At 35.0% G+C, this 14,942-nt stretch overlaps 1 protein-coding gene across 8 annotated transcripts in view; it reads left to right on the top strand.

The window, feature by feature from the left end:
* The window catches only part of POLK (DNA polymerase kappa), a 36,014-nt gene that overhangs the window by 1,769 nt on the left and 19,303 nt on the right, over positions 1-14,942 (top strand). For 4 of the 8 annotated variants that reach the window (XM_067316505.1, XM_067316512.1, XM_067316506.1 and 1 more), the window contains exons 2-6: positions 2,742-2,829; positions 7,205-7,388; positions 7,479-7,627; positions 8,853-9,031; positions 11,494-11,613. In XM_067316505.1, coding sequence (XP_067172606.1) covers positions 7,591-7,627; positions 8,853-9,031; positions 11,494-11,613 — 336 coding nt within the window. In that variant the 5' untranslated portion in view covers positions 2,742-2,829; positions 7,205-7,388; positions 7,479-7,590. Of the gene's footprint in view, positions 1-2,215; positions 2,544-2,741; positions 2,830-7,204; positions 7,389-7,478; positions 7,628-8,852; positions 9,032-11,493; positions 11,614-13,984; positions 13,993-14,942 lie in introns of those variants that run through there. The other 4 variants (XM_067316507.1, XM_067316510.1, XM_067316511.1 and 1 more) reach the window with 4 other exon arrangements.

A 14,942-nucleotide genomic window follows, 5' to 3' on the forward strand; every position in this document is an offset into this window, starting at 1 on the left:
TTCCATCAGTAGCTCTTTTTTTCCCTGTAGAATATAGATTGACTCAAACAGGCATTAGAAACTAAAAATCCAAGGGTAGACATTCTTTCAGGTTGCTTTACAGATTCATCCTTGTTCAAGAGAATATGTGTTTTTAATGATTTACTAGAGTAAACATTTTCCAACCAGAACTTTGAGTTTGATGGATGTTTGCCTTTCCAGCTTTTCATATGACACTTCCTCTGCTCTAACTAATATATTTTTGCATTTACCACATCCTCCTAATGCCATCTTTTCTCCATAGTGTTACCATCTTACGTTCCTTTTGATGGATGTATTGAGATTGTGAATACCTGAAGTGTATTAGCTCTTCTTTCTAATGCTGTGACCCTCCTTTTTGTGTATAACTAGTCTTTTGTTAAGGCCATGTTTTCATTAGCAAGTGGCGTGGTGCAGTATGAGCAGATTTGTAGAAGAAGACTTAGAGCTGAGGACCCAAAGTTCATCCTATATATGTTTTAAGAGGTTTTACTTTGAATTAGCTCTAGTTTGGTCCTATGGATAGAATCTCTGTTAGCAACTGGAATGCACCAGTTGTGCTCCAAAAGCTCATCTTTCAGTTTGGGTTAGTTTGAAAGGAATCAGGTTTGCATACTTCAAGACCAGTCTGTGATGCAAACCAAAACCGTGGTAAATGAAAGTAATCAGGAGATTCACTTCAAAAGCATGCTATTTATCCAAACTGAAATGCTGTTGTAGACCACTCACTCTTCTCTACCTCCTTCTATGTCTTTTCCACTAGACCTTTATTTTGTTGCTGTGTTCCTTCTTTCTTTGGGAGCCCCAAAACTTAATTTTTACTTCTGCTAGTGTCTTAGATAGAGGTTATGAGGAGTTTATAAATTATTGCAAGTGGAAGCAGTCATCACCTTTATTTGAACAGTGGATGGATACTGTTGTAAAAATGCTTGTAGTTTTACTTGTGAAGATGTCAACCATAAATGTCAAAGTGACTAACTTCCTAAATATCTGATCTTTTTTCTGTCTTTTCTACCTCTTATTTCCATTATTACTGTACCTATTCCTTTTCTTGCTATTGACTGCCTTCCTTCTGTGATTCCTTGTATTAACATAAGTGGTATACAGCTTTGAAGTTAATTCATGAAGTTCATTGTATGTTATTAAAACACATTGATCACTGGTGTGTATATCATTTTCTAGTATGTACATGCTTCTACAGTTACATTTGTTCTTACATTTAAAAATATGTTTCTTAAGATGGTTCTTGAAGGAGTTTTGTTTATACAGCACCATATTAGCTAATGGGCTCTGAGATATAAACTATTCCAAAAATTATTCTTTCTGAATTAAAATGTGTAACAGGAAATCTTGTAGGAAATCTTGGTTAGAAACTAAGGTAAATCTTTTCAGTTTAAAAGGTCTTGTAAAAGGCTGAATAGTAATTGAGACAGGAAAAGATACTTGCCAAATTCTTTGCCCTTGGAATAAACATTGAAGTTTTAGTCAGATAAGTTTTTTGGACAAAACTATGCAGCGCTGAAAGCAGGATTTATAACAGAATTGTAACACATCTTGCATGTAGACAATTAATCAAGGATGGATAGTCTGGTTATTTTATTTAGCTCTTCATAGATAAGATAATTCAAATAGTTTAATGAAGAGCACAGAATATATATATTTTTTTATCTTCATTTTTGTCATTGTTGGAAGCAGTCTTTATCTGTTTACTTTGCAATGTGAATCACTTATTTTTAAAAGGCTTAAACTATCTTTATTTTGTTATGTCTGGAAGCCCATGATTTCAGAGAAGATATGATTCTAGGGGCTCTTTTTTCTGAAGGCTGACTCTAGATACTTGGATGGGGTCCGAGTTTTTATAAAATGCTGAGTCAATTGCTATTTGTAAAATAGTTCAATTCAGCTGTGTTAGCTTGGGCACTCAGAATTTTCACTTCTGTGAATTCTGGCCCAATCTCCTGTTCAGCAGCATTGATGCATCATGTACCTTTGCTGTTTACGACTATAAAATTATTTAAATCTTTCTTAGCAGATTCTGTATTCTAGAGAACTAAAATTGTATTACAGAGCCAGCGAGTGAGTAGTAAAACAGTAGCAGTTTTTTGAATGTTCCAGCAGGGAACCTAGGTGGTTAACACTATGGATGTTTACATGCTAATTGCACTGTTGGGCAGTTCCTCCTGCCAGCTCTTTTCTTGTAACTCGCTACAGGATTAAAACTGGCAGGAGTCCGCTTCTCAGGGCTATTCAGGAACCAATGCTCTAATAAATATCAAACCCCCTGTGGGTTTGAGCAGATAGTTCAGAAAGACAGTTTGATGTGCCTGCTTGCACGTGTCTTTGTTGGTGGTCTATCCTGCTGAGAAGCAGAGACTTTATAGTAGCTGACACTTAAATCATTATCAAAGGAACATGTTTTTACAAGGAAATAAGAGTTAAGGAGTTTGTCAAATTGGATCCTGTGAACCTTAATGCTCTTTGCCAGATGAGTACCTGGAAGAGGCAGATGCACTTCTTGAAGGAAAGTATGTAACATAATGTTACTGTGTTGGGATAAAATACTTAGGCAAATAATGGTTAAATCAAGTATTATGAAATTAAATGTAATACTGTAGTGTAACCTTTTAAATATCAGAAATGTTCAAAATATTTTGGTAGGGTTGAATTTTCCTAATTTGCTAAATGAAAACTGTTAGGAAATGTGTTGTTTTTTCTTGCCTTAGGAATTAAAGAGATAAAGCAATGCATTTGTGGGAGAAAACCATGGTTCAGATGGCCTAGCTCTACTGATGGATTAATTCCTATACCAAGGTAGGTAGCTGAGATTTAATTCTTTAATGATGGTGCTGCAAACAGTTACATGCACAGCCTAGATGAAGATAGTTCTGTGGAGTGAGTGGAATAAGAAGACTACTTGCGTGGCCACCAGTTCAATCTTAATTAGCAGTGTGAGCAAAAACAAAGTTGTGCGTGTTAAAAATGTGTTCTTACTGGGAAGGTTTGGTGTAGTCTGTTTTATTTGTTACTTATGGTATTCTTTCAGTAGTACCCAGAGGCCTGTGTTGAGGTGGCCTGACTAAAATGATTCCCAGTGCAAGGGAGGCATTTGAAGGGCTGGGATTGAGATTTACCCTTGAAGCAATCTGCTTGGCCTGTTTGTTCTGCATTTGTTCTTCAATTCTGTATTCTTCAAGTATTCTTCCATATGTGGCAAAAAGTGATGCAGTAGGTACAGAATGTACTTCAGACTTGCTTATGGAGGATTTTCTTTGGTACAAGTGATTCTCACTTCCAAGAGTATCCCCATTCACTTGTGCTGGAGTTTAACCATTTTCCACCCCTCTTGTCAAAACAATTGTCAGGATTAAAAAAAAAAAAAAAAGGTCTTGATTGCTTGTTCGTTCGATTCAGTATGTATATGACTTCCTACACAATTTCTTTGGAGTATGTTTTATATTTTACATTTATATAGACTGAAATTCTGGCAAATGGAAGTATACAAGTTTTCCTGTCTGAGATCTAGAATAGGGACTGTTCATGATTAAGGGTATCTGTATCATTAGTCTGTTTTCTTTAGTAGAGGAGGCTGCTCACAACAATAAGCTTTAATTTCATCTCAGTGCAAAAACAAGTAACTACAAAAGGTGGTTATCAGTGATGTTTTTTGTAACATTCACACTAGGGAGAGGCACTTACCCAGCTTGCTTACTTTCATTCGTGTTGCTTGTCTTGGCTTATGAGTTTTTCAGTTGACGTGTGTATATAGTGAGGTGGGGGCACAGCAAAGTCTTATGACAAATGTATTTCTTGAAGTAACTGAAATCATTTTGAGTCTTAAACTGGTGAATTAACTGTCTTACTGAAATGTGTTATAACTAGGTATTTCACTTGTAGTTGACTTCTGAGGCTCTCCAAACTTAGGAAGTGCTCAAGGAGTTTGATTTTCCTCACAACCATCCTCTATGTGAATGTGATTATTTTAAATATATCCAAGATGTCTCTTTAAGTACAACATGGAAGATGTTTTTCCACTGAGTGGCCTAAATTTTAGTAGTATTTGATAATAGGTCATTTGTGTTTTTTTCATTAAAAAAAGAAGTCAGGAGTCTCAGCTGTACATTCATATCTCAAAGGAAGATTTAGGGTCTTTTTTTTTTCAATGATGCTTTTAGTGTAGTACTAACTTCAGAGGCCCACATAACATAGTGATCTGCACTACACTAAGCCCAATTTTAGCCAAAAACTTGAAAAGTGATTCTTTATGGTCAAAACTGGATGAAGTAAGTCCTTCATCTAACTTAATTGTCTGTTGTGCTTTCAGTGCATTTACACAACTCTTACTAATATTTTGGCCTTGTCACTGAAATTAATTGTAACATTTCTTTTTTCTGGTGTGATCTACCTAATGACTGGTTTACTGAAGTTATCCCTTTGCCTGTTTTCATCATTTGTATGTGAGGTAGTTCTTACAATTTTGCTTTGTTCTTATTAAAATAAACATTCTGGAAGAGTTAAGATAAAAGAATGTTCAAAATAGATTTTATTCTGGAGAAAATAGGAAGTTTATTTCAGACTCATACTGTAATAAAATGAGGTGCCAGATTTTGATTAAATATTATGAGTGGCTTTTATAAGTTTTACAGAAATTGAAGGAACCATTTAATTGTGATCCTTGCTGTAGCCTCCTAAAAATAATTTAAAAAAACATACAAAAAGGATACTTGAAATAATTGTGTTGCTATTTCCAATATCAGTATTTTTTACACACTCTGAAGACTCACTTTGGGCAATCTAGATATAAAAGATGGTTCCTTACTTGTCTGTAATATGCTGCTTGAATCTTACCTTCTGCTTTTGAGAAGGGGAGGTCAGAAGTGGTGTATCTTAGTAACTTCTTTGCATCTCACTCTATTTCTTTTACTGACATAAGCACCTGATGGCAAAGATGACAGAATTTGTTTTCCTTTATGAGGACTGGTACACAATTTACATGCATCAAATCATCATTCAGTGTATAAGTAAATTTTCTTCCAAGGTTTTCCATATTGGTTTCATTTTCCAGTCCTTGTATTTCTCTTTAGCAAGCTGTTACACTGTCAATAAAAGGTAAACTGTTAACAAACTTTAAAAGTGTTATTACTTTGCTAACAATGCCGTGTTCACCAAACTAAATATTCTTAGAAATATTTTTGGCCTTTCTTTTTCTCATGTATTGGTATTTTTACATAATAGGATGAAGGCATTTAAGTTTTCTTATGACACTGTTTCTGATGCTGGAATTGCTGGATTTTTAGTGAAGATAGGCTGGAGGAGTGACGCAGTATCAAATACAAGCAGTTTCCTTCAGGCTAGTTGAGTCAACCATCCAAAAAGATGTTAATTTTTGAATAAAGGTGGGGGCAATTGAAATTAAGTTGTGGCTTTAATTTTATTTTTGTTTCAATCTCGTGACATTTCCAACTGAGACACTATGAAAGTGTCTCAGATGCTTTCATATAGTATATAATCCTGATTAATTCAGTTCAGTTTCTCTGCTTGCTCCTAGAAGAGCTTGACTGGGGTTTTGTTGGGGGTCTCCTACCTTCGCGTAGATCTCGGGTTACTAACAAAGCTTCCTATACAGTAATGCTATCCTGTGATTCCTCTCCACCTCCCCCCCCCTTTAACTGCCATTAACTCTTCCTCTTTACCTTTAGAAGTCTTTCAGTAGCAATTTGAAAGTTACCTCCTCCATTTACAGGTGATTCTTCTGCTACCCTCTTCCATCCCCAAATCAAAGGAATAATAGGATTGTGTTTAATTGTAGACTGCCTCCAGACTTCCTCGATTTCACACCCTACTTACTCAGTGTGACGCTGAGAGATTTAATATGTCCTGAATTAGAGGAAACAGCTCAGTCTTGCAGCAGAGTCTGGAGGTGACAGCATGCCAAAAATATGTCACTCTTTGCCTAGACTGTTCTGAGTTAGTGTTTCATCACATTATAAACCTTTACCCCCCTTTTCAAGTTGTTTTAGGCAAAACTTTAATAAGATCATGTTGCTGCAAGCTAAATGTTTTCCCTAGGTTAACTTTGCATTGAAACCATTTAATACCCACCCTTGCCAGTTTTTATGCTGGTATTTTGTTCACATTTTGCATAGTGTTTCAAATTGTGTTTCTTCTGCGTTTCCTTAAATATTTCCTTTTTCATTTTATCAATGGTAGATGAGCCAGTGGTTTTATCTGACAGTGATGTACCTGTTGTCTTACTGTGGCTTCTATGATTCATTTAACTATATTAACTATTTTAAATATTTTTTTCAGATATGTCATTCTAAAAACTAGAGTATCTTCAGGTTTTCTTTTCCTTAAGCAACTGAAAATTGTCATTGTTATTAATCTTTTCTCATATGTACATCTTTGATCTTTGGTGGAGAACTAACACCGTGTCCCCAAGTACATGATTTCTTCTCAATTCCTGTTAAGCTATTAATTAATGTTTTTACACTTTATTATTCAGTACTAGCAATGTATTCTGTTTTTGCACAAGAAACTGAAAAGATAAAACACATTAAGAGACCAGCATTCATGTGACATTTTAAAGACAATTATTTTTTCATCGCTGGTATTGTTGTCATTTTTCTCACAGGTTATATAACACTATGATGGAGAAGGCATTTGACTGATACGAATTAATGTTTGAAGCCCTTGCAAACCCCCCCCCCAAAAAAAACAACAACAAAAAACCCCAAACCAACCTTTAAGAGTGATCTGAATGAGGAAGGGGAAGATCTGTATGTCCTAGGGATAAAGATACTTTTTCTGGAATATGGAGCAGCACAAAAAAAAATTGCAGAGACTGGAATGGTAACTGGAAGCAATAATCTTGTCTTCATGTCAGCTTCTTGGAGGGAATGAATGATAAAGGAGCTAAGGAGAATAGTGGAAGATCTGAGGGCATTTACCCTGAGGAAAGTGTTCATTGGGAATTATACTTATTACTTACCAGAAATTACTAGTAACAATGTAATCACTGTGGAACTAATTGACATGGGAGGTGTTTATGAGCTTTGGATGAAACATGGAACTGATGTGTGGAATGCAGTGCTTTTTCCTTTGATTGAAGTCTAGCAGCCTCATTTTGGTAAAATTGTAAGTGCAAAATTTATGAAAATGTTTGCCATCATAGTCTTTTACTTGATAGATGCACACAGAGCTATGAAGCTACTCCCATTACCGGGTGGCGTTACAGTAGCTAAAGTGCTACTGAAGGGTCAAGAGGAGAGTTCTGGTCTCTGCATCTCCAAGTACCTTCTGTTCCTTGAAATGCAACAGGCTGGCGATAAACACAGTATTACATAACTGGTCTTGCATCTTCTGAAGACATTGTGAGTAATAATCAGAAGTAATGGAATATGATTAAAATTGGAATATTTTTGTCCAAACTTTTTTTTTAAAAGCATGGCTTTCTTTAATAGGTGACTTCAACTGGCTAGTGTGTTTCAGAAGGAGATCTTCAGGAAAGTGACATTGCCACTGTTAGCTTAAAGTCATCTGTGTCGTTCTTTGACAGTAAAAATTCAACTCTGAATGCACAAATACTTAATGACATCCTTCAGCCTGGCTGGTAATGAGTGCCACTTGACTCCTTGACTGAGAAAAGCATTTTAAATATCCTTCTAGATAAATTGTAACACTCTTTAGATTTGTGTAGTTTGTGGTTGTATTTGATAGAGCTGCTGTATGTGCCTGATGGTGTGTCTCCCAACAGGAAGGGCTCCTGTCACAAGGAGCAGCTCAGAAGGGAAGTTTAGGAGCAAGTGTGCTTCCTGCTTGAGAGTAAAGCTGAAATTGTTTGAATCAGCAGCTCAGGGCAGGAAGAAACTCCCTCTGTGCGCTTTTTCAATAATAAATGTATGTTAAGTGTGCCAGGGTCACAATTGGACCCTGCTTGTGTGCTAACCCAGCAAAAATAAGATCATAAGATCATGCTACAGAGGGTAACATTTGTATATATATATATTTAAATATTAATGTAATAGTTAAACAATTTACCATGTAATTAGAGACTATGGAAGGGTTCAGCTGTTTCCTTTCATAAAGAGCAAGGGAAGTGTCACAAGCTTGCATATCAGAAGTACCTGCATGTGTAAGAAATTACTGATGGCACTAATTGAGTAGTAAAAGCATGGTAAGTTCTAGCAGTTGGATGCCATGGCTGTACACATTCATGAAAAAAAAAAGAATGCAGGAATTTAACTCTGAATTAAACAATAAAGTTTTATTCAAAGCTTTTAATTGAAACCATCTCTTTCTAAAAGATGAGTTATAACTCAAACAAAAGTTTTGAATTTAAGCCATAAAATATTTCCCAGTAATTTCTAGCTCGTCTCAAGCAGGAGTGAGGACTAAATGAACAATGGTCTGCTACAATTTGAAATCATCCTTTTTTTCTCAAAAGTCTGGTGAACAGTATTATTCTGTGTCTAAGGCAATAGCATTTCTTCTTACAGGCTACAATATATACATAAATCTCATGTGTTTGTGTAAGGTTCTGGTCTTTACTTGAAGCTGGTAGTACCCAGTTATTTCTGTAAGGGAGTTTTTAGAAGAGGATGTTAATCTAATACAAAAGTAAAATTTTACTGTCTCCAAACACTGATAAAGTTACAGGTGGCTTTATTTGAGTGTGGGAACTCAGCCACTTTACAGAAATGCAAGTCTTCATATTTGTGATATGTATATTGTTTTCATGTATATGTATAACATACATCAGATGAATTCCACAAATTGTTTTTGTATTGTTCAACTGAAACTTGGAAAAAAGTATATGACTTAAGTTCTTTTTGCAGGTACTAAGTCTTTGAACAAGTTCTTGTTTTCAAGAAGTGCTATGGATGACATAAAAAAAGTGTATAACAACTCTTGTAATGATGGAGTTCTACTTAGAATGGGCCTCAATGATAACAAAGCTGGAATGCAAGGTTTGGATAAAGAGAAAATCAATAAAATCATCATGGAGGCTACCAAGGTTGGTTTGTTTACTTTTTTTTCTAGTGCTTTATCTGTTACACAGCATCAAAAGGCCCCCTTCTTCCCCAAATTTTCTCCCTCACCTGTGTAAAAGGAGGGCAGCTTCTCAGTAGAAATCAATGTCTGGGAAGGAAGAGGTGGGACTGCAGGTTAGGGTACCATGTCAAGACTGGGTTCATCCACCGGGCTGATGGAAGAAGTGAACTGAAAAGGTCCTTAAGTGCTCTCTTTGTTACCTGAGGCAGTACATATGTAGCATTGCATCATGCTGACGTAGAAGGCTTCAGCTTCCTTAGGCTTCTTGCTTTGCCTCTTTCCATTCCTTTTGACCACTCCATCTTTAATCAGCCAAGCAGATCTACATCTATTTGTCACCTTAACATGAGTAGTAAAGTTAATGACCAGATTTTATAATAATCTTTCAGTAGAATTCCTGTGTGCTTGCTGTCTGTCTTGTCTTTTCCCTCATGGCATTCAAGGCGAGGTGGCCAGGAGAGTGTAACTTTGATACCAAGGATCCACAGAGGAGACTAGAAATCCACAAAGCATTGAAATATTAGTCCTCTTGCTCATTCTTGGAGGGTCTTCACATAGAGCTGTATGGGGATAACACTTTATTTGAGCTACCTCTTGTTTTTCTTACTTTTCCTTGCACAAATATGTATTTCATTTGGTGTCACTACGGCCCTAGGTGATTTACTTAGTCTCATGAATTTTGTCTGGCTACTGTTGCTCTGTGGTAAACTTTGGTGGGGAAGAAAAAAAAACTATATTGCAAACAGCTGTTCTATGGCAAACTTTTTTTGCTTGTGTTTTCACTATTTTGATGGTACTTGTATGATATCGAGATTAATTTATCAGATGTTTCTTCTCATTTGTGCATTGTTTCTTCAAAGCTTAGTGCTTTGTCAAACCTATCCCTAATAATGGTATTTGGAGAATTTATTCTTGCAGAACAGCTGCTTGTTTCATCTCCTGTTTTGGGATAGAATGAGGTATAAGATGGACTTTCAAAACTGAAGATGTACAGTCTTCTATCTGTTAGAACATATTTATATTAAATAAAGCAAGAGAAAATAATATCAGGGTAACTCCAGAAATCTGAAAAGAAACTCTATTTTTTTCTTAAACCTTTCTTCCTTTTTTCACTCCTTTCAAAATTATACCTACACACACTACCCACAGTTGTATTGCAACAAGATCCTATAACATTTTAACTGTGCAACTGAAATACTGCAAGAGTTATTTTTTTAAAAAAAGCTTAATAACAATCTTAAATATTGAGTTGATTGCCACACTAACACTTTAGTACTAACTTCTTTCAACCAGACTCAAAAAGTAGTGTTTGTTTGCAAAGGAGAGAAAAGATGAAATGCATGTCTGATACTGAAAGAAAACATACCTTAATGTCTTCTAATCAGAGGTTTCCTCTAAGCAATGAGACATGATGTGTTATAATCCTTCCACTAATCCTTTTTATCATTACTATAAAAGTGGATAATCTTGCTTTTTGTATAAATGCCTGGTTCTTATATGACTCTTGCTAAATTCTTGGCCTCAGTACCATTGTTTGGTAGTCAAAGACTTTGAACTGAAAATTTTTCTGCTTTCCAATTTTTTCAGCTGGAACAAGAAAAGATATTACCTCTTCCTGCAAGTGTTACTTCTCTTATAAGCAAAGTAGATGATGTGTGAAAAATAATTTATTTCCTTGCTTCGAATTTTCTACTTTTCCATTTCAGAGTATGCCCTCTTTTCTTTGTTATAAGTCAGGAAGGGAAGTCTCAGTGTACCTTCTCTACGCCATTGTTGTCCTCATATATTTTACTTATGTCCTCTTTTATTCATTCCTTTTCTTGAAGAAGCAATTATGAACTTGCAGCTGAGAGGGCTTTTTCATGTCCATTTGCTTATTATCTTTTTCCAAATAGTTTCTATTTCTGCAATATCCTTCAAGATTAAATGATTAATAACGTATTCAGCATTTGAAGTGGATTTGACTTTTCTGATGTCATTATTTACTTCCATATAGATTCAACTGTATGGAAATGTGGTGAAACAATTATTTTGTTTTATACCCACTATCTTGAGGATAATGCAAAGAATAGTTTGATATTTATTTACCTTTATTAGTTGTTTTCTGTAAACATAACAAGTTTTCTGAATAGTCTCCCAAACCCTTAGTGGATCTGAGAAGGAAGAATATTCAATTTGTGTCATTTGGGAAGACATATGAAAAGCACCATTGGTCTCTTTTGTTTCAGTTGTATAAAAATCCAAAATATTAGAAAACCTTACTGTGTTTTAGGTTGTCTGTGTTTAAAGATTACATTTGATCATTCTAAATATTTTTAAATGATTCTTATTAAAATTTAACGTATAGAGATGTTTTACTATTTAGTTGTTTATAGGAAAAGGCAAACAAATAAAAACCTTAGTGTTTTTGCAATTTTCTTGCAGGGTTCTAGATTTTATGAAAATGAGCTTAAAAAAGATAAGCAAGTTAACCAACGAATTGAAAAAATGATGCAGCTAAAAGAGAAAATTACAAGCCCACAGCTCTTGAAAGCACAGCTGCAGGTACTAATCTTGTAAAGACTTTTAAGAGTAAATGGAGAATAACAAATATTTCGGTGTGTTCTACATTAAATTCTGGTGCTGAGCACAGTGCTAACTGGCATTTTGGTGTTAGTCGTGCAACTAAAAGTCTGCACAATGTTTTGATGATGTAAGCTTATAAACTTGCTAGAAGAGAATTAAATATATTTTTAAATGTATCTGAAATGTTTTCTATATGCAAAAAATGAAGCAAAATAATTCCTGTTCTTTTAAGTCTGAACAATTTAAAAGGATATCATTGTGGTTTATGAAAAATTTTATTGAATACTTTGTTAATAAGTATCATAGCAACCTATAGTTTACTGCTATATTTTTAATATATGTATATTTGTATTAAATGGCCTACAATGGGATGGGAGGAGATCAGAATTGTCAACTCTTCTGCAGGTAATTTATTCCTTATTTATAGTAATTAATGAAAAAATCATCATGGCAAGCAGTCATAAGAAATACAACTATTGCTGAACTAGAATGACGAAGAGAATATTTCTCTTTAGATGCTACAGTGATAGATAACAGTGTCCTAAATAGTACTGGGTATCAAAGCTTGTTCAAAGAAGACTACAATACTAAGCTACTAATACGTCTGCACTAAGCATTCTTAAGCACAACAGAATTCAGGTTGCTTGTACAGGCTTAATTTGTTCCTTTGTCGTTTGTACTGTGATTCAGTCTTTAATTACATGATTGTGCGCGTTTTTTCCCTAACAGGATTCCTGCTTCATTCAGTGCACAGTGTGGACAGTGTTCACTAAATGAGCAATTATTCAATATTTACTCTTGTCCCCATTGTTCAGTGGGCAGCTCCAAGCCTTGTTTCTTATACACTAGTCTAATCCAGTTTTAAGTGCACAATTGCTGACTTCCTCACAGACTTTACTCTGTTGTACGCCATGTAGTGTGAATTCTTTAAAAAGTTCTCGCAATACTCCAGCAGAGTAAAGTAATATTTTTGTTTTGCACATGAGGAACTGAGGCAAATAAAGATTGAATGCATCCCTTAATTTTGGATGCTGCTATGAGGCTTACAGGTCCTGAGTTTCAGTGTACAGTCTTTATTTGTATATTACAGATCTCCAAATCACTTCCATAAATTAGTCTGTATCTCAAATTGGGGCTCAGAAAAGCTTGCAATTACTGTGTACCTTCAAAAAGTTTGTTATAAGCTCGCATGCCTCAACTGTTTTTGTTTATCCTTAACATGAATCAATTAGGAAGTCTCTGCCTGTCAGTTTTTTGACTTTTCTGTGGTAGCATCATTTAACCATGAAATCCGTACTTCCATTTTCAGCCTTCTTCACTACAGAACTCTCTTTTTACAGAGAACGTAGTCTTTCTTATGAAATGAATGAAACAGGTCCTATAAAAATTAGTGTATGATTGTGTAATTTAAGCATGTATGGTACATATATGAAAGCCAACAAATTTAAATTGCTTAGACAATTTAAATGCTGTCGTCTTCTGAACTTGATTCTTTAATCTTGCAACACTAATTGTCTTTTCTTTTGAATTTTTTTTATGAAACTTACTTCATTTAAAAGAAAATTACAAAAGAGTGAAATTCTTTGCCCTACTAAAACCTACATTTCAAAGCTTAGGTTTGAAATTATATGCCACTTGCTTAAATAGCAGTCTCCTTTAGTTCCAGTGGAGTAACTACTACATCAGCTTCCATCCTGCATGAGAACAATCATTAGAGGGGGATGAGAATCAACACTTTTTTGCCAGTTCAGATTTCAGATCTTTGCTGGCAACCAAGCTATAAAACATTTGGAAATTTTGCGCTTGCTTCCACCGTTTGTAGGCAGATGTACTCTGGTCTGTGATTTTTGTGTTGCCCTCGTATCTTCGTCCCAAGTTCTGACCCTTTTGCTCCCTCCCCTCCTTCATTCAATCTATCCTATCCTAAATCTTTCACTTTGTCACACATGCCCAGATTACCATCAGTCTTTCCAAAGCAATCCTTGTCTTTACCCCAAGGAGCCTCATTTAAGTCCTTGTCTCCTGGCCCAGCTGGTCTTTTTCTCTTGCTGTCTAGGATCCTAAATGCCTCCCCCTCTTGTCACTTACCCTTCAGATACTCTTCCCCAGGCTATTATCTCCACCCTTAACGTTTGAAGTCTGGTTTGTCCTTTAAGTATGTGATCTGTATTGTTTAATCAGCTTCTCTAGGTTTCTTTGATATAGGTTCAACTCTCATTGTGATCTTACCTTCTTTATTGTTCCTGTCTATCAAATTCTTTAACTCTTCCTCTTTTCAGTACTACCTTCTGATATGCCATGAGAGAATTTGTTCTTTTCCTGAAGTTTGTAAGTGATAGATGTTCTGGAAGTAAAAAGGTATGCATGTATCTGCTTCCATTAACACTACAAGTTCTTATCTTCAGATCAAGTCTTCCTGGTTTGTAAGATGGTTAGAGGCAGAGATAAGACTTCTTAAGTTGGCAGTTGATGCAAGTGCTATAATGTAAATACAAACCAACCAAAACCCCCATGCTATTATTGGATTTGTTGGACAAAATCCTGATTGCATGTTGGAAACAATAACATAAACAAAACAATCTGCAACATAATGCTCTCTTTCTCAATCCTGGAGTGTGTGTATGCCAAGATATCTTTGATGGTATTTTAGGAAACCTAAAATGTCTGTTAATATTTCTACCATTTTCTTTAAAAAGCCCTCTTTGCAGAAGGGCACTTACCACCATTGGTTTTGTAAATATTGGCTATTAGAAGGTACTTGTAAATCTTTTAAAAGCTGCCATTTCCCTGTTAGAATATTTCTTTTTTTTTTTCCTTTCTTTCTTTTTTTTTTTTAAATATAAACTGAAAGGTAAAAGGTAATTTGGAGTTTTCCTAAGGAATGTCATTGTCTTATTATAAGGGAAAGGTCTTTATATATATATATATATATTTTTTTTTTTGTATATGTATGTATACACACACACACACACACACTGTATAGTATCATGTAATTCTTTATTTTTGAGAAATTATCTGTGACAGATTTAGAGTAGTCTTACTACACAGAGTGCAATTGCTTGAAGTGCAGTAGTAGTTAATAATACTTTAAAATATATCCAAATGCTACCAGATTTGCAAACTGTTCTATTGATGTTTGCTATTTTTATCCATGGGGATTTTAGCCCAGATATTTCCTCTGTAAATAATTACTATGATCTTATTAAGTGGTATCAGTGTTTGGTCTCTTTTTGCCCTGTCAGATGCTTTTACAAATATAAAAGAGATTTTGTATAAAATTTTCATATCTTACTTTGACAAAGTAATTT

The sequence above is a fragment of the Apteryx mantelli genome, chromosome Z (genome assembly GCF_036417845.1).
Source record: "Apteryx mantelli isolate bAptMan1 chromosome Z, bAptMan1.hap1, whole genome shotgun sequence".
NCBI lineage: Eukaryota > Metazoa > Chordata > Aves > Apterygiformes > Apterygidae > Apteryx > Apteryx mantelli.